Consider the following 22460-nt stretch of genomic DNA (forward strand, 5'->3'; position numbering starts at 1 on the left):
GTGAAAAGTTTGCGCAAACCCCTCTAAAGGAGAAAAAACGATTAATAATGTTGCCCCTATTGGACTCTTTCGACACATTTATTTTTGATATATACTTAGAAAAGCAAATCGACAGCTTTAGCAATCTTTTTTAACAAATTTGAGTGTATAAAACTGAGGTTGGTCCCCGGATGGCTAAGAAGAGTAGAACAATCCACTAGGCAGACAGAGTGGACAGCCCAAACACGTATTGGCAGCAGACAACTATCAAACAACGTCGTCCTGACAGTTTTTAAACTAACAACCCACCTTCACCGGTAAACAATGTGACCAAGTGAGAAGAAGACCTCGGCGAGGACTGTGAGAGACGCATGACAACCAACTTTGGTTGTTGTGAGACGCACCATGACATCTCAGCCGAGGTAGGCAGACACAGCCGACGCTAGCAGCTACTAGCTGAACGCTAGCTTCCCAGTCCGACCCGTCGGAGTAAGTTAATTAGTTGGATAAGGTCAGCCTGCTCGGTGGCAGCGCTCCGAAGGGTTTATCTGAGGCCAGGTTTAGCTTGAAACTTTGTTGAAATGTTAGAGTTAATTGTTATTTTGTTTACAGGTTAAACTAAAAGCCGTGCAGGGTTTTAGCTCTGTAAGCATTTCGAGGAAGAGGTGGAATCAGCTGGAAACTGCAGGGTCGTGTGAGTTTTAGCAGCTGGGTTAACGGGGCTTGTGTGTTTTATAGCAGCTGTTTTGTGTTTTCAGACTGCACGTTTTACGTTCATGTTTGGAGAAAACGTACCGCTTAATAACTCACGGATTATCAAACCTCAGCCGTCGTTTCTTAAAAACTTGGATTTAGTTGGAAAACAGCTGGAGTCGGAAGTATGTGGGCGTCCAAGGCTATTAAAAAACGCCGTATATATATATATATATATATATATATATATATATATATATATATATATATATATATGTATATGTATATATATATATATATATATATATATATATATATATGTATATATATGTGTGTATGTGTGTGTATATATATATATATATATCTATCAAATCAAACTTTATCAAAAGGTTAAGTTTTAAACCTAATCTTAAAAGTATTGAGAGACAGGGAGTCTGTCTCCCAAACCCAAGCTGGGAGCTGGTTCCACGGAAGAGGGGCCTGAAAGCTGAAGGATCTGCATCCCATTCTACTTTTAAATATCCTGGGAACTACAAGCAAGTAGTCTATGAAAATGTATGCTATGCCTTCTAAGGATACTGCCCTAGTGAAGCTTTTATAATGTAAGAAAGCACTGGTCCCAGCACAGAAGCCAGTGGAACGCCCCATTTATATGAACAAACTGTTTGATAGATTTGCTTCGAACCACTGCGGCGCAGTACCTTTAATACCTGTGTCATGTTCTTATCTGTATAGTAAAATATTGTGGTCTATGGCAGTGAATGCTGCACTGAGGTCTAGCAGGGCAATCATAGAGAGGAATCCACTGTTGCCACAAGATGATGAAGTGTAAATCCTGACTGCAACTCTTCAAATAAACCATTCCTCTGCAGATGACCATTTAGCTGGGGGTTTTTTTCCCTTTCAAGAATTTCTGAAATAAGAGGAACATTGTCGAATAGTCTGTAAATTGGCTGAGACAGCTGGGTTAAGTGAGTATTCAGTATCAGGTTGATGGGTTTTGAAATATATCTGCCCTGCTTGGCAGCTCAAGTTCTCTATATGTCCCGAGTCTCTTTATAGAGGTCATTAATCATTTCAAAAGGGCAAGAGAAAGTTGTTCACTAATGTCGCAACTACTGCCTATTTTGTAGAATAATTGATTTATCTAGAAAATAAAAGCCATGGGTTCATTCTTAAAGACAAAAATTGAAAAGCTAGACTTCTGCAGTGAAGGAATCCTTTGGTTCTGCCGGGGACACTTCTGTTGGCAACCCCCATGCCAATAGAAGTGATGTGAATGGCTTTTGAATTCACAAATCTCAAACCACTTATAATGACTTTGACGAAGGAATGATTTTAAAACGGGGAGATCTGTCTGTGACATCTTCCAATTACTTGATTTGTCTCACCAAAATTAAAAAATGAATATAAAATCAATCTAAGAAATATATAACATGAGTAGTAATCCTCTTCCCACATTTTTAGACAATACAGTAATAAATAAGTAATCTTTTTTTTTTATATCCTTTATTTATTTACCCTTCTTTTCAACCCCTCAGTTGTAAAAGGCTGATAAGCTATTGTTATCACACTGCTGGATGGGAGGGCAGGGGGTGGGGACCCTAAGTTTGTAAATGCAATAGGACCATACAGGAGCTCCAAATTCATACCATAGGTCTATCTACTAAAAATCTCAGACAAGGTTGAGTCTCGGTGATCTTGACATCTAAACTTGAGGTCAAGATTACTTTTTCTGAGAACCTTGTGAATGCTATAAATCTAGAATTAGGCAAAAGTGCTTCAAAGGCAAAGCAGTGTGGTCAGTCATGGCACTGACTGTCAGCCATTTTCAACAAAGTTTCAAGATGTAATTTTACCTCATACTACCTTTGGAAACTTGAGTATCTTTGCCATAGAGGTGGTTCTGCATTCTCTTAAATTTGAGACAGATTAGAAGTATGCGTAACATTTGACAGGATAACTTGATAAAACTGAGTCGCTTTCTAGGTTGGATCGTTGTCTTTCAATATTTATCTGATTTGAGCCCTCAGATTTTGTGACCGCTGTCTCAAATTGCTTTGAATTTGTGTTACCACTGACACTGCAAGATCTTTCATCGAACTGTGTGCGTGTGTGCATGTGTGTGTGTGTGCGTGCGTGTGCGTGCGTGTGTGTACTGTAGGTGGAATTTGCGTCCTTTTGCCGTTTCAGTATCGGTACTGCTTTCTTGTGGGTAATTATGCAAGGTTGTTATTTTGCTGTTTTGTCCTGCAGTCACCTAGTTTGTGGTATTTTGTCTTCTGTGACTGGCATTTGTATGCTAGAGCTTTCTCATTCTTCTGTCTCCCAAATTCAAAGGAGTCCGCCAGACTCAAAATAGTTGACATGATCCCACAGAGGGTTATCTGTATTTTATTTATTTATTTATTTTTCTTTGAACCCCTCCACCCCCCTTGCTGTCAGTATGCTAAGGGACACTTCAAGTTCAGTCACTGCTAAACAGCCCTGGTCCCTCACATCTCTTATTTTCTGCCAGCTGGCTCCCTAGTTAGGTCTTTGTTGTTGTGGCCTTCGGCATCATTCAGCTGCCTGAGTGTCTATTCCCACAGTCTGACAGACCCCAAAACCCGTCTTGGACTGAAGACACTGGACATATAAACCTGGACATCACAGTGTGCAGGGTGGACAGTGGTGCTGTCCTTGCTCCTGTCGCCTCATAACGAGGAGGTTTAGGGTTCAAACCTGCTTGCTGGCTGCAGTTTTTCTGTGTGGAGTCTGCATTCCCCACCATGTTAGTTGAACTTGTGATTCTAAATCAGCTATAGGCTTGGAATATGCCAATTTATCTCTTCTGTGTTAGCACTGTGACCTGTCTCAGGTGTAACCCACCTGTCACCTTTTGACTGATGGAATATTCTAACTACATTCTCAAATCTAAGCTGGATTAGCAGAAAAGAAAGTGTATAAAAAGACAGTTAATAGAATCTTTTTAATGGTAATTTTTATTGTAGATGTGCTATCAATAAAAATTAAATTCAAGTCTGTGGAAAACAGGCTCGGTTGTCTTTGATTATTTGGTATTTACCATTTCTGTATGCCTTTTACTTTCTATAAGACACTTGGGTTGTTTCACTTGTGCATCATTGTTATCACCATATACAATCTTCAGAACAAAAGCTTTCATGACTGTTTTGAAAGACTAGCCTGTAATTTTAATATAATCAGCTGTATTGTTTACCCCTTACTGTTTTTGAGGAAGAGCCTGTTACTGGTTTGAGCTTTCAGAGGCGTTTGGCCTTATGCATTTGGCTTAGTCCCAAATTTTTGCTGCTCCACTTGTTGCCATGGAGGCATTCCACTGGGGCCGCTCTCAGCGAGGACGATAACACTGTTTTGGGAAGAAAATAGAAATTTCAAAAGGTACATTAAATGCTTAGTTTGCGTGAGTATATCCAAAGTATGTAGGATGTATTGATTTTCCTCGGAAATGCTTCCATTACATTGTTTTTCTACAGTATAATTTATTATTGTAAACAAGCTTTCTGCCAGTGACAGAATATCCGGACTATTAGTTATAATCATCTATTTTATGTCTGAAGAGCTGCATGTTATCTTTGGGGACTAGAAAGAACAGATGTGAATGTTTTTGGTGAATCCTCAGGGCACCTGTGAGTCCAATTACAAATGTCTGTTCATATGACGGATGGCACCATCTCCCATTAGACCTCGTTGCTCTGCCTCTGGGGTAAATAAGAGTATGATATGATGCCCTAAAATTGTAGTCACTAAATTTCAGGATCTCTTAAGCCAAACCCAGTTTCAGCAATAATGTCAGAAAATAAATAAGGGTTGCATTACAGTCTTAAACCATTTAGTTAACCATGTCTCCATAGTTTGATGGTAAGCTTTCCACTTTATTGTCGATCTCTGTGTCTTGGCTATTTTGTTATGCTGGTATACTTGTAAAAGCAGTTCAGTTAACATCTGTCTTTCTTTGTAATCCTCTGCAGTGCACACGATGGAGAGAGGCACCTCCTTCGCCTCCGAGCATGGCAACAGAGGGTCCAAGAAGCCAGCCAAACCCAAGAACCTAAGCCTGAGAATGTACCCCTTTTTGGGGAGCCATACAAGGTAAAACACGCACCTGTAGGTTTTAATTCTTGTGGTTATGTATAGCAAGGTTTTCTTTTTGTGTGTGAGGGTTTTTTTTTTTTTTTAAATGTTAATGACTGCAACAGAGTGACATTGTGACAGTATGTGCAGAACAGGTTTAGGCAGTTTTTACATCATGAATACAATATCTGGTGTATTTGATATGCATTTAAGGAGTCCTGCCAGATATTCCTTCTGTAGTCTTTGCATCCCAGTCTTTACCACTTTCATTGCTGTCTTTAAATCTATTCAGTCTCCTGGAAAGTGAACATTACTGATCATGCTAACTCACTATAAAGAGGATTTAAGAGTTTTTTTTCCATTGCCTTATTTTTAATTGATGGCTAATTGTAGCAACTTAAAGTTTTGTTTTGTTTTTTTGGTTGTTGTTTTTTTTTTCCAAATGTGAAAGAAGAAGAACTGTATGTAGCCTGAGAGATAAAAGACAAGGCCTTGTGGTCAGCTTTTTATTAATTTATTTTTATTCAAATACTCCCTCTCCTGTGTGGCTGAAGACTTTTTTTGAATATCTATTTGTTAATTTCCCTTTATTGGTTTGTATGTATTTGGGTGTGAGCACCTATTCGGCTTTTCTTAGTCCATTTTAGAGGATATCATATGCCAGGACTTTGGTGCCTGAGGGGTTTTGTGTTTGCTAGAACACAAAACCCTTACTCTCTGTGACTCTCAGCTGTGTGTGGATTATGTTTGTGAACTAGACGCAACCAGACAGACTTTGAGTTCGGGGCAGTTATGTTTGGAAAAATGCTTTATAGGCTGAATATCGGCCTTCTATTAACATGTTGATCCTTTTTGTAGACAAACAAAGGAGATGAACTTTCCAATCGAATCCAGAGGATGCTGGGCAATTATGAAGATGTGGATACTCCCTCACCACTTTCCATTGAGACGATACCCACTCCCGCTTATGCAAACCTCTCACAGTCGGATCAGGGTCAGTTAAACACAGATAAATCAACCAAACCTCCAATTCAGAACCAGGTCCTTTCCATGTCCACACAAAGCCAGAAGGAGCCTTCTAGTAACTCCTTGCACCCCATGAGAGGAGTTACTACCACTTCCCCGACTCACCATGGACATTCATCCACTTTCTCAAAGCCACCTTTAAACCACAGTCAGGGCAGTCAGCTTAACCACTCAGCACATCATCAACAACAAAAGAAGAACGAAGTCTTCTCAGACCTCAGGGACCGTGCCAGTCTTTACCACGAAATGTCTGATCAGTCTGACGATGTTAAGCCGCTACCCTTCCTACATTCCAGTGACCATAATCACATGGACACGGACACTAAGGACACTGTTGATGAATGTCAAGGGTCCACAGACCATGCCTCTGAGTCTTCCAGCAATGTAGATGTTTCCACATTGAAAATTAAACAGTCCCCTAAGGATGTATCACTGCCTGAAGCTAACAAAACTAACGCACTACCCTCCCAGACTTTTCCTCTCCTGTTGTCATCTAAGCAGCCCAGTGTGGTCATGACCCAGAAGCCAACAGCATATGTGCGGCCCATGGATGGGCAGGACCAGTTGGTCACAGAGTCACCTGAGCTAAAGCCTTCACCAGAACCATATGCACCACTGCCAGAGTTGATAGGCAAGTCTGACCTGGGTAAAACAAAGAAAGCGCCACAATTTTTGGAGGTGAGTTAATTGTCTTAGATATTACAGCTTAGCAACTGTGAAATGTGCAATTTTTGAGTAAAATAACAATGACAAAGTACTTTAATTTATTTGAAAAAACATAAATGAAATGCATTTATATAGCACTTGATCCAATTTTGCCTCCTATACTCTTGTTACTAACTGCTGGCAGTGGGCTACCATGTTGCTAGCCCAACTGTCAAAACTTTGTTGGGGTTAAGGGTTAACAACACTCTCTCTTCCTGAACAATAATGCCTAAACAAGTTGATGATGGTGCTATGGTAAATGCACTTTTCGGGATGCATTATAAATAATAAATAGGTTTGAGTGTATCGAGCCAGGAGAAAGTTAGCTTGGCATAGATGCCACACAGCCAGAAGTTAAGCTTGTTTTTTTTTTTTGCCTTATCACTTGTACCTGTGTAAAGCAAACAAGATGAAACTTACCAGTTAGCGATAGAAAGAACAAGGTTATTTGTTTTTCACTCTCAATGCCAAGCTAAGATAGTTCATTCATTCATCATCAAGTGGTAATGTTGCCAGAAAACAAATGTCAAAGTATTAATTTAAAAGAAAAGTCAGAAATGGTTGTAAAAGATTAAAAAAAAAAAAAGTCAATTTCAAGATTAGCTACTGCCACTTAAAGCCATTCATTCTGTCAAGCTTGTGCTATTAAGCCCACAACATCCAGAGCTGGAGGGAATTTGGTTTTGTTAATAATGTGCATTATTGCAAATACAGTTGTATTACTGGCAAATTATCTTTAATGTCCCCACAATTTGCGGTGATTCTACTTGATTGTTCACTACGTTGAAAACATCTTGTTCTTTTTTTGTTTGTTTTTTTTTTTTGTTTTTTTTTTTGAGAATTTGGCAGAACTCCAGCTGAACTCTATTCATCTGTTCTCTATCACACGCACAAACATACACCCAACCCTTGCACCTGCACTGCTCCGCACCTCCCCCTTACGCTCCTGCAGCAGCAAATCTGTGTGAATAAGCTGCTGTATTTGCTGCTGGGACAAATCCAGTGCAAGATAGCTTCGCAGTGACTCACTTGGATTTCTTACTAACACCTCATCTGCATACGGCTATAGATGTCTTATGAACTGTTCTGTTGTTAGAAACACAATGTAATCACTGTTTCATTTTACAATCGGATGAGTTCTACATTATTTATCACAAGAGTATGGAAACTCCTGAAAACAATGCAGCGTCTTGAAAGTTTACTGTGTAAATATTACATAATGTCTTTTGAGCACGTGCTCATGTCTTTCTCAGGTGGACAGTATGATGTTGCAAGCAGCCTGTGTTTTGTGACCTCAGCTGGCTCTGATAAATTCACCCCTAGGCTCAGAAGAACAATAAATGAGCTTTGTCACCAACTTGCATAACTGCTCTGGGGCCCATTCAGTCTGACCTTATCTCAAACACTAACCATTCAGAAGGAAAAACTGGGAGAGACTCCTGAAAACAAACAGAAATGTAGCATGTGGACTTATGTATTTGTAGTATTTATCTAATGTAGCTGCCTGATATAGAGTATTGACAGTTGTTGTTTATTTTGAATGTTTAATCAGAAACGCAAACCTCAACCCACTGTTTAGTCAAATGTCATACATACGAAATACGATTTTCCACCCTCTCATGCAGAAGTCTTTCTGTATCCAACACAGGGATGAAATTCTTTTTTTCTTATTATCTTATAACAATATTAATTACTATTACTTTTGAAAACTATACAATTTTCAGTGCTGATGAGGGACAGCTATTGCATTATCGCTGTCTCTTGGCTATAAATTTTGGAGTTAATGATGTGAGATGTTGAAGACAGATTTGCTCATCTATTTTTTGTTTAAAGATCTTTGGGTACTTTCAGAAATGAATAACTATAGTTTTGTTTTGTTTTTCTCCGTAGACAAAGACAGATGAAGCTCAATGTGTGGAGGACATCTTAAGGGTAAAAATACCTGCTTGCGTTCTTATTTTCAATTCAAAGGCAAAGGATGAAATTAACAAACGTGTTGGGACTCCAGTGAGAGTGTATGCAGCATGCACTACACGTACAATAAATATCCCTTTGTTTTTTCTCTCTATAGGAAATGTCTCATGCTTGGCCACCTCTCCTAAAAACTATACGCACACCAAGCACAGATGAGCCCCCCAAGTCCCCTTTCCTAGCCAAGGTAAAAAATCAGATTTTATGTTTCACGTGTCTATATAAGTGCAGGGGTCTTGGTTGCCTCATTATTTCTTTCTGTCAAACTTGAAATTATTGAGCAGAGTTCAGTCACTGTAGGAGACAGAATAAATCTTAATTCTTCTAAGGTGCTATGAAGTATTTTGTATCTTATAGTCTTCAATGAAGTCCAGATTGGCCAAGTTATTTTCTTTTAAACTATAGTTGTGCAAAAGCCCCCTCAAATTTTGACAAATTCACATCAAGTACTGTGGTGTGACTGAGTCACACACTGGCAATAAGTCCATGCAGCTGTGCAGTGGCCTTAGACATTAGGAGATAATTTACACATCACTTTTATGCTTCCCCAAGGATGGATATTTTTGGCTTTCACTAGTGTCAGCCATAGGTCAACTTCTCAGTTACACAAGTCAAGTTAGATTACATCTGTGATTAAATTAGCTTTGCTTTTGTTTCTCTCAGAATAATCTTTTCATGACCTCTAAAATCAGCACAAAAAAGCTTTAAAAGCTGTAACATAGGTCTTGTTGCTAAAGCGTTTATCAGTTGAGCCTAAACGTGGGCATAAATGTGCAGATATAGATCAAGTACAAGTATGACCTTGATTAACACTAGCATGTTTCTTTATCTGTCTTTACAGGAAGCAAAGCATGCCTCTTCATGTCCAGGACAGAGTGAGTGAAGTGAAGAAGTATTCAGTCATAGATCAAGCAACCTTAGTTAGAAATGCTGTATTCTATACTATCTTGAAAAATCGGCAGTGAATGCAAACCAGGTGCTAGTCTGTTATGTTTGTGGTTGATGGTGGTAGCAGGCGGCTCTGTCATGTGATCTATTAAACAGGCTCTTTTCTGTGGCCACAGATCTGAGAAACCACCCACAGTTTTATTTCATCTTATCTAAATGAGAGAAGTAGTGAATGGTGTTTTACTACTTAGTTTCCACTTATTGTTTTCACTATGATGCCTTTCATTTAAGCAACAGCACTGACACAGCTCTGACCTATCAAGGCATGGATGGAGGACCTGTGAGGGTCTACTATTGTGTCTGGCACTTGAACATTGGCATCAAGTCCCTTGGGGTCCTGTGGTTTGTGAGGTTGCTCAGTTAGATTGAGATCTGGAGTGTTTGATGACTGCATCATTGCCTTGCACCCTTTGTAATGTTGCTAAAGCTGTTTCTGAGCTGTTTTACAGTGTAGTCTGGCATATGGTAATGCAGGAGTAGGCTCCTGCCTGGAGAGTGCCATGCACATGTGTACACCCTGCTTTGGATAGTTTGTAGATGTCAGTGTATAAATGCTTAAATGGTAGGAATCCCAGGACAACAGAGCATGATCAGTATCATTTATGTAACATTTCTGGATATCAGTGGATTTTTCCATCAACTTTTTTACATGAAATGAATTAAGTACAACTCTGGTGCTCTGTCAAAGATGGAAAAATGTTCTATAGGGAAAGTGAGTGGAGGCAGTGTATTAAGTCTTCCTTTAGCTTGACATATTGGTTAAATGTCACCAACTTTCAGGTCCTACTGGCAAAGGCGGATGTGCAGTTACTCAGTGACTCCCAGCTGTTGAAGTACCTGCCATCAAATATGGCGGGTGCCGTGTTTTACCAACACAAGTTAAAAGTACACACACCAAAGATCCATATAGTGCGTGAATGCCATGATATGAGACATAACCTTTAAAATCCAAACTCTGCCAGTAGATTTCAGTGCAAAGGCTTAAAACCACTTTAAACTTCCGTTGTTTATTTTGTTGTACTAATTCTTGTTTACTTTTTCCAGGAAACCATGACTCCTCACCTCCTGAGTCATCTCATCCCAGCCAACAGATGTCCTCATCGTAAGTGCCGTGGCAGTTAGCTGAAATGTGAATTACCAGCCAAAGAACCATGCTAAACTCAAAAGGAAATCACTGGTTTTCTGCTATTTACTGAATTATTTTTCTAAACAGACTTCACTTGCATCACTCCATATTTAAGTAGTACTATTTAATTTAAAACCCAAGTGTATCAGCATTATTATTGTTATTGTTACAAAGGGGAAAAAAGCAGCAAACAAAAATTGTTAATTGCTGAAGTGGTTTATTATCAAAAAAGTAGCAGATTAATTTAAACAACTAATGATTTAATTCAGTCTTTGTGGCTTTAAATTTATTTTAAAACAGTGCACTTATCGAATTGTTTCATAAATTATTTTTTTCTGGTACATATTTGCCGAATGTATTACTACTAGAGAAAAACTGTGAATATTGATCTGGTGTTTGTGTGTTTTTGATGAAGTTCATTTGAAGGGGCACATTCCACCGGGGTAGAGTCTATGAGCTCCAGTGAATCGGAGAGTAGCTCGGGGTCAGATTCGGAGAGTGAAAACTCTACTGTGGAGCCACCTCAGCCTCCAGCTGGCACCTCAGTTAAAACTGCGGTAACCGTTCACTTTTATATGTACATGTACAGAATCTTTATGTTCGTCATTTTCTGAAATCAACTTGTGTTTGCAGGCTGACGCCCCAGCAGTGAGCCATGAGGACTGGCAGTTGGGAAACTGGATCAGGTCCAGCCAACCAAATTCTGGCAGTGAAAGTCAAAGCGCGGTACTTGTTCCTGAGAACGCCTCTCATAAAGAACAACAGTTCACTCAAGACTTCAAACACTCCAGCGTTCAAGTGGTTGACTCTACTGGGGAGTCTCAGCCTCAGCTTTCTTCTCACCACACAGACAGCACCGCCATTTCTCAGCAAAGCAGTGAAAGCTCTCAGGACAACTGTTGTCTGCAAAGTCGCCAAAAATCTCTTTCTGCTAATGTGAACAGCTCAAAGAAATTCTCAAAATCGGTGAAAGGAGGTTGTCCAGACCGCACTGATGCAGCAACCCCTGTGAAATGTGAGGAAGCGGTAACAGCTCAAACAAAATACCCATATTTCACAGATAGACCCAAGGTAAAGACGAAAGTAGGACACTGCAAAAAAAGTAAGGAAGGCAGTAATGGTAAAAGAGACATTAAAAGGACTAAACTCAATTCACAGCATTTTCCTAACTCCTGCCCCGCCCAAAGCCCTGTTCAGCCTGCCCCACCAGTCAGCATCAGTTGTAGCAAATCCAACGCAGAGACCATCTGCCAGACGGGCACCAAGATGCCTCACAAAACGACCCACAAGCACTTAGAGAAGCCTGGGCGTATTGCCAAGGACCTCGAGAGGACTCCCAGATCCCTAATGGTGAAGATAGAGCTAAGTCTGCTCTCAAGAGTGCCCCAGACCTCTGGCATTCACCAAGGAATTCCCAGCACTGCAAAACAATGTGCACCGGTCACGGATCCAGATAAAGTAGGCCGTGGTACTTCTGCAACACACAGCCACACTAAAACCAGCAGGAAGAGTAAACCACAAAATGTGAGAAGCATGAGGTTTGGTGCTGTTCTAGTAAACATACATGTGCACGGAAAGTTTTTATTTTATTGCTTGATTTGTCCTCTTCTCTAGGCTGAGGTAGACAAAGGTCTTCCCAGGAAGAAACAGAAGCTGGAAAACAAGAACGCTTCATTGACAAAAGTTTCTGTGAAACTGAAGTAGGTCCCCTAAATTGGTCAGATCTTTATCATTTAACCATCTTACACTGTGTACCTTGAACCGTCCTCAGTGATCTTGTCACTTGCAGATGTTCAAGCAGTCTAGCAGAGGCCCAGCAGCGGAAGAAGGCCAAGAAAGATTGTCAGCCCCCTGAACCATCTGAAGATGCTGCTAAAAAGTCAAAGCTTCACAAGAGCCAGGTGAAAACACAAGAATCGAGTAAGAAAACAGAAAAGAAAAAGGTGTCTCATAAACACAAGAAGAGCAATGGAAAATCCACAGAGCACCCAAAGTCTGAAACGGTAAATATCCTTCTTTTCCTTTAACCAGTAATTTGATTAAGTGATTTGTAATTTAATCAGAAAACTTGGCTCTTAGTAAGCAGAATTCAAATTTTAACCAAGATGTGCCCTGCAATCCTAGAATAAGTCCCCAAAGGTCAGCTTTGCTGTAACATCATCATCACAGCCCCTCAGCGAAGCTGTGGCTAACAGATCCTTGCTCAAATCTGAAGAGAGGTAAGATTCATTGCTTGTAATGTCAACTAATATCCTGCTTATGTATTTTTGGTGCTCCTCTCACACTAGTACTTTATCTCACAGACAACATCCAGTGAAGCATTACATAAAAGAGGCCAAAAGACTGAAGCATAAAGCAGATGCAGAGGTAGGTTTTCTTTAACTTGATTTTATAAAGTTTTATCCAGTTCAGAGTCATACAACTAACTAATGACCAATATGTACATGTTTCTCTCTCCGTAGTCGGATAAGCTCAGTAAAGCTTTCAACTACCTTGATGCTGCCATGTTCTTTGTTGAGAGTGGCATTGCCATGGAAAAAGATCCACAGACGTTGTTGTCTTCCTACACAATGTTTGCAGAGACTGTGGAACTCCTCAAGTAAGAAACTGCATGTATCAGAGCTTGTTTGCACTATTATAACTTTTGTTGGTGTAATGGCAAAGCTACAGAGTAAAAGTGCTCCAGGTTTTGGATACATTTAACAGTTCTGATAAGTTTATTCTGAAATGTTAACATTTTAAATGGAGCCCGTCTGATATAGGAATTTTATGACCGATACCATTTTTTTTTTATTATTATTATTATTATTATTAATGATGATATTCCACTACAGATTTCTGTAACATTTATTCTCTGCCTATCTGCTTGGATCATCTGGTTGTTGTTTTTTGTAGGGTTTGAACGAAGCTGCAACACACGGTCCTGTTGTGGGCAAACTATGTAACAGTGTAACTCTTTTTAAAAATTAGATTTATCCACTGTTATAATCAGCTACATAAAACGTAGATAAATGACTGATATCAGCCAGTAATGTGAGATCACAAGTAAGTTGGACTCTAAATACTTTCAAAGTAAATAATTTTTTATGTGATGCAGAAGCAGTCTATCATAATGTGATATAAAATTGTAATGTTCCAATGAGAGCCTTATAGAAAAACAATAGCATCTTATAACGCTGTTTTAGTTAGCACAGTAAAAATTGCCTGTAATACGCCTGACACCAGGATATATTCAAGAGTGAATTAATAGTGGAAGCAGACGCATGCCTGTAAATCATGTCGCCAAGTACAGAGCAGGGAAAATGTGCCTTTTAACTTTCAAGACACTCAAGCAAGTAATTTATATTTCTCTAGAAGAAGACGAACATTTGTCACAGTGTATCTATGGTATTTGTATTTTGGTTCTGAGTTTGATCCATGACTTGATCTGACTTTCTAATTTCACAGGTTTGTGCTGAAACTTAAAAACTCAGTGGACCTTTCTGCTCCGCCCCCAGAGAAAGACTTTCTAGTTTTATGGTAAGGTTTAAATGATGAGTAATGTGCTGTTTTCTCCATTTATTACAATGTCTGAGACCCTATAAACCTGTGAAGGTTTGTCTTGATGCCTCCTCATGTAACGTTAGTTCAGGAAGTTAGGCTGTATCACTGGAAACTGACTGATATGTAGTAGCATAAAGTTCTTATTAAACAATTCCTCACATGTCTAAATATGTTGTCAAAGAAAGCATAAGCAAATAGAAATAAGAAATTAGGAGTTGTAGAATAGATGGATAATATTCACTATTATTCTGTTGTTTGTTTGTAGTCATGTGACCTATGAGTAACAGTCCTGTGTGTCCTGTAGTTTGAAGTGCCAGTCTCTCCTGCAAATGGCCATGTTTCGACACAAACACAAAGCTGCACTAAAGTATTCAAAGACCCTCACTGAACACTTCAGTGTAAGTATTTAAAGGAGATGGCTTGTAATGGCAGATTGCCTTATTACTTGTAGAAAATGGCATTGCTGTATGAGCACAGGAGCTGGTCAATATTTGTTTTGCTGATTAAATTTCTCTTACAGAGCTCTGCTCAGGCAACACACAATCCTCAAACATCTAGGCAAGTCATTTTCTTTCTATATTACAGTAACGGGTACATTGCTCTCAACTGTGTAAAGACATTCTGTACTCTGTTTTTTTTTTTTTTTATTATTATAAACAATTCTCCTTTAGAGTGGGAGACAACCTGTCCACCTGCCTGCCATCTCCAGCCACCACCTCAGGTCCTAGCTCTAACCACAGTGCCAGTGGGTTGGTTGTGGGCAGTACTGTGGCAGTTCCTCAAGCCATTGAACAAATGACTTTCACCTATGTCAACATCACATCATTGTTTTTGAGTGCTCATGACATCTGGGAGCAGGCAGAAGAGTTGGCACGTAAAGGCAGCGGTAAGAACAAAGGAAAAGAGACCAAAGGTTAAAGAAGGTTAAAACGACCTGGAAAGCACAGTGAATGTTTGTAGTGTGGAGGGACTTAAAGGCATTGGTTGTGCTTTTCTAACCACACAGGACACTTTAATTATTGTGCTTTAATAATGATGCAAATAGTCACTTGTCGGATGTTCATAAGCAATTAATCTGTTGATTTTAAAAACTCCACTAGGTTTACAAGAAACATTTTATCAATCATAATGCGCCATCACTAAAGGCAAAGGATGCAAAGTTGGTCAGCCAGTAAAATTTAGTTGTGTGCAGCTGCAGTGAGAAGGGTTTTCCCCTCATAGCTGGCATCTGCTTGACAAAGATTTAGGACATAACAAAAAATTGTGTATTTTTTTATTTGCAGTTTATGCATAGGAAATTGTGGGCGAAACTAAGGTAATATTGAGAGAAACTGCAAAGTATAGATGACAAACTAAGGAAATATTGAAAGATCCAGTTGTTTTGCTTGCCCTGTTGCTTTGCTGTTCCTGTGGGCAGCTGACATTCTCGGTATGCATCACTGACTAACTTGTACCGTGCTACATCACATTTATTTATCATTCATCACAGTGGTTAGCACTGTTGCCGCACAGCAAGAAGGTCCTGAGTTCAATTCCACCATCAGGCTGGGGTCTTTCTGTGTGGAGTTTGCATGTTCTCCCCGTGTTTGCGTGGGTTCCCTCTGGGTACTCCGGCTTCCTCCCACCGTCCAAAGACATGCAGCTTGTGGGGATAGGTTAATTGGATAATCCAAATTGCCACTGGGTGTGAATGTGCGAGTGAATGTAGGTGCGAATGGTTGTCTGTCCCTGTGTGTTGGCCCTGCGACAGACTGGCGACCTGTCCAGGGTGCACCCCGCCTCTCGCCCTATGACAGCTGGGATAGGCTCCAGCGCCCCCCGCGACCCTGAAAAGGATAAGTGGAAGCAAATGGATGGATGGACTTGTTTTTGTTTGTGGAGCTTTACCATGCTTTTGTTTCCATGTGTTTCAGGTATGTTGGCAGAGCTGGACACTGTTATGGGGCCTTTAAACCTGTCTTCAGATATGACCTCCATGGTCCGCTACACAAGACAAGGTGTTTACTGGCTGAGGCTGGACAGCCAAAAGGTATGACACCGAAGGCCTGTGAACCTTCAAGCTGCCTCTCACTGCCTTAAATTCACGTTGGTATGTTTACCCTGATCACAACCTCAGCTTACCCTCAGGCTTGTGCCATTTTTGGCATGGACATTGACTAATCTCGTCAACAGTATCGATGCGGATGCATGCTCTAATGGCTAGATTTTGGATTCCCCATCAAGAAGACAACACACACTGATGCTCTTGTTCTTCCTGTCGCCTTGTTTTCCTGGCACTTTAAAAAAACATGGACGTATGCTGAAAACCACACCTTCAGATGATGTCAGAAAATACTTACAAATGGGGGGGAAGCACATCGGATATTTTTGAAAATGGACTTGGGTCCTACTTGGCTGATAAACACAGTTGTGGTGGAAGTACTCACAAAGGTGTTACTTTTTTATGCTGATTATACCAACTTTTGTTATTGATGTCAGGAAACGCAGCAGTTAAATGATATTTAGTCTCAACTTTTCCTGGTTGATTTTATTTCATATCAAAGTTAAACTTAGGCTTTTGTATTTTGAATTTTTTGTTTCTGCTAAAGACCATGAAGTGTGTTGCAGAAGTGCCAGATGGTTACATTAAATTGGCATTTAATTCATTTTAAATTCTCCATATTGGAATCTGTTTTCTGTTGTTTCAAATTGGCTTTGTCAGATTGACAGCACTGTGGTTGTACAGAGACACAGTGCAGGTGCAATAAGAAGACTAAATGATGAGCACATGCATTAATCACAATCAGATGAATGAAGGTATGTTGGGGTACAACTAACATACGAACAAAGGTGAGAGGCAGAGTTGGAAAAACCTTTATTTCAGAGGGGCTGTATCTGCACAGGCATTTTCAGAAGCCGTTGTGTATCAGGTGCAAGTGTAGTCTTGTTGATTTCAAGTTATAAACATTTCATTTTGTGTCTTACCTTTCTGCTCCTGTGAGGAATGATGACTGGGAGGTACCTGACTCACTGGTGAATCATGGTTAATGGTTTTTGGAATAATGGTGAAGCTGTGGTACGGGGTGATCTGGCTGCAGTACCGTTTAATTGTAGTGCCTAGTTTGTTAGACCAAAGCAGACTTCCTTTTATTCCTGTCATCAAGTCAAAGAAGATTGCACTTTTGGCCTCCTCCTCGTGGAAACTATAGCGTTTAAGTGTCAAATAAAAGCAACGCACACGTTGAGTTTCTGGTCCCTGTGATCATTCCTGCTGTCCATGCTGGCTGTGAAAAGGTACACAATTCACAGTGCTCTTCTTGTGTAACCAAATTCTTGCTTGTGTCTCTACAGACGTACTGTAGTTGCACATGGTTGGCACAGACAACCAGGTAAAATATCTTGCAACCTGATCTCATCTCAATTTGTGCATTTATGAGGTGCAGCTGGCCAAACATGGTACATCCTCAGGACAAAGGAAGCACAGTGCTACTGTTATACCACTGCTAATGCCTAAAGCTTTTGTTGAGCTTGCTTAAAAGAACAGGAAGGTAGAGTCAGGTGACCTGGCTGAAATCGGCCATTACAAGCCAATATGGTCAGATTCAGTGGACACGTCACTGCTTTTAACTTGTATTTTTCCTTATATGCTCTTGATGCAGATCAAATGTAAACACAGGTCACTGGATCTGCTTTCAGAGATGCAGCTGAACAGAAAAGGGGAATTTTGAACAAAAAGATCAGATTGAGTTCGGCTTACAAAAGCATTTTTATGCAAAATGAGGACTGTGGATTTTGTCCCCTAACACTTTCATTTTTATTGCTTCATGAACGGAAGGAAACATTTCAATATCCAGTGATCATTTCCATGCATGCAAAATGTGAACCTGGCCTTTAACCAAAGGCGTGTCTTCAAGTCCTTGTGTAAACAAAAGAAAAAGGTCTTTCTTTGGCTGTGATGGTGGATGTAGTGGTTCACTTTGAGCCTGTTTGTCAGTCTGTGTTGCCTTTAAAACTAGATTGTTGTAGTCATTAACAAAGATGATGCTATTTAATGTTTCCTTCAGTTTTTGCACCAGTAAGCTTGATCTGTGTTCCCACACTTTGGTTGGCAAACTTTAACTTAATCAGTGGGAAACTATGGCTTACTAATGAGAGTTTTGAGTATTTTGTACTTAATTTCAGCGCATTATTGTGCAGAAGGGCTGTTTCCAAGACCAACGTGACTGTGTTAGTCATTATTGTTTACTCCAAGTTTGGCTCACAGTAATACAGTTTGGGTTGGTAACATTGGTTACACAAGTTTTATTTGGGGGGGGGGGGGGGGGGGGGATACAGAAATGATCAGTGAGTAATTATTGAAGCAGAAAAAGAAACTTTGGTTTAGGCTAGTGCCATATGTGCCACTGGGTTTTGGAAGTTTCACTTTTTAAATTGGTCGTTTCGGTGTAGTTACAAGATTTAAATAAGGGCTGAAAAACGATCAAAGTATTCTGAATTTTATTTTCTCATAAATAAAATTATTATTCTTTGTACGTCAGGACCACTGGTGCCATGGAATGTGGGATTACATTTTATGTACAGATCTTCAGCAGTTTCTTACCTTGGATGCCTCCATGAATGGAAACTGCAAAATTTGTCATTCAGGATTTATAAACTGTGCAACTTTATCAGTTTTCTGAATTCCTGGGTTCTTGTACTTTCTCATCTGTGGCTTTATTCTCATTATCTTTTGTTGTTGGTGCTTCATTTATGAGTTGCTCCGCAACAGTTTTGTCCAAATAATTATTTACTGGAAACATGTCTAAAAAGGGTTTTTGAAGGATGTTTGTTTTTCATTTTGTAAAATATGTTTAAAAAAATAAATTTTTTGTGTTGCAGTGTACAGACATGAATAAACACTGGAAATGAAAACACGGTTGTTTATGTTTTATTTAAAAAACAAAAGAATAATTTGGCACTTTCCTATAAAATCTGCAAAACAGCAACTGGCTATATATCGACATCATTACTGCTGCATGTGGAAAAATGGGGAAATGTTATCTCACTATATTTTAATGGTATTAGCGTATCACAACATGTTGACTGGCAGCACTGATGCCTCACAGCAAAAAGTTTCTGGGTACAAATCCACCAGCCAACTGAGGCTTTTCTGTGTGGAGTTTGCATGTTCTGTCTTGCCCTTTGAGAGCAGGGATAGTCTGTGTTGTATAAAAATAACAAACTATATTATTGATTTGCAAAAAATATCAGTGTTAATGTGAAAAGCTCAACGATTTATGTGTCCGATTCTCCTACGAAGTTGGGGTTGGTAAAGGCAGGCTGCAACACAAGAATGACATGAGTTTTAGCACTGACATCAATATATTTGTTTATCCAACCATGACAGGTTAATTAAAAACTTACCACATCAATTATACTGGTGCTTTTTGCTGGCAAGCTCAAGGTGCTCAGTTTATATCCACGCACACTGAAGACGTAGAACAGTAGTCCAACTATTATGTTGACGACCACAATGACTGCAACAACGACGCCGGCTATCAGCCCTACGTCTGTATGGAGACAAACCAGCTCAGGTGAGATATTAACCTGCTAGAATCACTCCAATGTCTTACTTTGCTTATACCTATGCGATTGTATTTCAGTGATGCTTTACACTAAACCCTATTATTAGTATTCTAACATGCTCAATACTTGTGTAATAGTGGTGTCTGGATGTTAAATTGGCAACAAAGACTACATAAGGTTAAGTCAGATGGGAAATTTTAGAGGAAATAAAACTTTAGTCTGTGTGTGGTACTAAATAAAATAAGTGGATCAGTACACTTGTTAATGATTGTGGCAGGGGACATTATTAACGATTACCATGATCATTCATCCAACTTAGTAACTGAAATCCACTTTTAAACCTGTAAGGCTGCAACAGGTGAAAGGTTGGGGAATTTCCAAAGTAGGTTTTTTTTTTGTTTTTTTTTATCATCTGGGGAGCACAAAAGTCTCAGAAATCCAAATGGGAGATTTTGCTCTACAAGGACTACCTGAAATAGACCTGTTGTTGTTGGGGTTTTTTATTAAATGCATGGCAATTATTATTTGCTGGCATGAGAACCAAGTTATATTGTAAAGCAACCATATTTGTCACTTACTGTTAGCTGGAGCTTCAGTGGGATAAATTGGATTTTTGTTCTCATCTGTTTGATAAACTGAAAGACAGATTTACAAAGAGCCTGTTATTCTCCTGCTTATCATTACCAAATTCAATAAGCATTATTAAAGCTGCAGAAATTGCCTTACATCTGTGCTGCATTAAAACATCTAAAAAGGGAAATAGGAAAAATGCTTACACTGAGGGTGGCGGCAAGCAAAACTTTTCTTCTCCATGCAGTTGTTGTCATTCCAGCGTCCGTCTTTGTACATCTCCACACAGTTCTCGGCCATGTTCCCTGGGTGAAATGCTGAATTGGGCTCATTGGGAGCCCAGTTGAGGAAGCTTACAGAGGTCTTATCTGTCCAGGCCCAGCCAACTGGAGGTTTAAAAGAAAAGTTGATTCATTTTACTGAATTAAGCCCTGGTACAATAGCCTTGTGAAAGCAATGAATCTCTCTCTTTTTCTTTCCATTTGTAAACTCACAGTTGTTATCCCTGGTAAGGCCAATCCAGAGGTTCATATTTTTGCTGTAGTTGAAGCTCTTGAGGAATTCTACGTCTGCTCTCCTGTGAATGGAGACCAGCTCCATCTTGCCTGCCTGGCAGTAGTGTTCAGAGTCCGGCCAAGAGAAGCCGACCTCACCACTGTACACATAGTAACAGTACTTGCCATAGGGTATCGCAAAGGGCAGACACATCCCATCACCAGGGGCGGGAGTGGTTGGGGGTTTCTCTGAGAGACAAGTGTTATTATTAAAGGTTATATAAATGAAAGAATATATAATTAGTCAGAAACTGACTAAAAGCAATAAAAAAATTTTTTTTTTTTTAAAGTTCAGTTCTGATTGAGCTTGTACCTGAGGTTTTCTTGCAGATGTATGGCTTCTCTAGGTCACACTTGGTGTCATTCCAGGTCCCGTGGAACATCCTCGAAGCATGCATACTCACACAACCCTCATCTTTAATGTTAGTGGGCTCTCCTGGTCCCCACTGAGTGAAAAAAACTGGCCAACCATCTGTCCACATGTAGGAATCATCATCCTGCATCACAAGGCAACAACATATGATTAAATGTTTAGATTGTCATGGATCACACAGTGCCGTTAGACAAGCATCAAGGAAGTGACTCCAAGAGTGCAGAAAAAAACCCCAAATACCAGTGAGAGAAGACAGAAGGTTTAAATCCACAACTGATTACTCAGTTGTTGTTTTTTAATAGCTCTGGTAGCTTTCATATTAGAGATGTCTGCCTTTGATTCCTAGTTTAATTGAAATGCATCTACTTTTTTAAAAGTAAATCTTCCTAGTAATATTTTCTCAATACTTTTTATTAATGTAGGATCTTTACTTGCAATGAGGTATTTTCACCTTCTATAATTAGTGCCTTTCCTGGAGTATTTTTCTTCTACTTGTAGCATATTTAATGCGAATTCTTCTGAATTCTACTTGGAACAAAACTTTTCTGTTTCTCTCTAAACAGCACCTTGCGCTTCAGTCCAATCCAGGCATCAGCTTTTCCCTGCAGGACCGCTCCAGCCACAAAGGCCTGGTCGTAGCTCATGTCGATGCTGGCCAGATTGCCTCCCTCATCCTTGCAGGCTGCCTGAGCTGCATCCCAGGTCGCTGGCTCCTCCACCAGTTTGTAACAGTTCAGGTACCATGAGATGTACCCTGCTGGGCAGGGGCTCTTTGTGGGTGGAGGTGGCTGGATACTGCTTGCTAATATTTAGGGAGATTGACAAATACTTAATAAAAAGGTTTAAGCTAGCATGCATTTAAAATGTTTTTTGTAGTCTGTGAAATGCAATTGCATCTGAGCAGGAAGAATTATCTCTGGAGTGTTTACTAACATTTCTTTCTGGAGCAGACGAAGCTGTGATTGTTGTCACAGTTGTCATCATTCCATTTGCCAGTTAACAGGGGGCTATGAGTAATCGTCACACAGTTTTCCTGTTGAGCAAACCAAGAATAGTCAAGGCTAAATGTGTCCTTTCACCGTTTATGAGCCCACAACTTTACAGTACTTTCCCATCTGCTTCACTCGATTAGTGATAATCTGAAGCAAAGTGTCCTCACCACTCCGTTCGCATTGTTGGGCTCTTTGTCATTCCAGTTGGTGTACAGAACTGGACTGACCCCATCACTCCAGGCGTACTGATTCTCCACCAAGAGATCTGACAGACCGATCCATGTGGGGAGCTCCAGGTCCCTCAGGTAACTAGCAACAAAGTCTGTTGGAGAGAACGGAAA

The 22460-nt window shown here is 39.9% G+C and overlaps 2 protein-coding genes across 4 annotated transcripts in view; one reads left to right on the plus strand and one right to left on the minus strand.

Moving 5' to 3' along the window:
• On the plus strand, positions 1-18976 carry aff1 (AF4/FMR2 family, member 1). Of its 3 annotated transcripts, none has more exons than XM_085165363.1 (19): positions 3-401; positions 4665-4785; positions 5626-6471; positions 8389-8430; positions 8570-8656; positions 9311-9344; positions 10462-10519; positions 10959-11100; positions 11177-12067; positions 12158-12243; positions 12333-12546; positions 12668-12762; positions 12847-12910; positions 13006-13142; positions 13991-14062; positions 14391-14484; positions 14607-14644; positions 14758-14972; positions 16000-18976. In XM_085165363.1, the coding sequence occupies exons 1-19, from the start codon at positions 385-387 to the stop codon at positions 16119-16121; spliced, it is 3375 nt and encodes a 1124-aa protein (XP_085021489.1). In that variant the 5' UTR covers positions 3-384; the 3' UTR covers positions 16122-18976. The 3 variants fall into 3 exon arrangements, with proteins under 3 accessions (XP_085021490.1, XP_085021489.1, XP_085021491.1); XM_085165365.1 differs by lacking the exon at positions 3-401 and adding an exon at positions 408-673; XM_085165364.1 differs by lacking the exon at positions 8389-8430 and having other exon boundaries at positions 1-401.
• Positions 18382-22460, minus strand: part of LOC146514135 (uncharacterized) — a 20827-nt gene continuing 16748 nt past the window's right edge. The window contains 9 exon segments of the mRNA XM_085165361.1: positions 18382-19384; positions 19469-19614; positions 20209-20265; positions 20407-20586; positions 20695-20943; positions 21068-21251; positions 21694-21929; positions 22061-22160; positions 22287-22441. Of these exon segments, the coding sequence (XP_085021487.1) occupies positions 19340-19384; positions 19469-19614; positions 20209-20265; positions 20407-20586; positions 20695-20943; positions 21068-21251; positions 21694-21929; positions 22061-22160; positions 22287-22441 (1352 nt within the window). The 3' untranslated portion in view covers positions 18382-19339.

The sequence above is a fragment of the Neolamprologus multifasciatus genome, chromosome 7, assembly GCF_963576455.1.
Source record: "Neolamprologus multifasciatus chromosome 7, fNeoMul1.2, whole genome shotgun sequence".
Lineage (NCBI taxonomy): Eukaryota > Metazoa > Chordata > Actinopteri > Cichliformes > Cichlidae > Neolamprologus > Neolamprologus multifasciatus.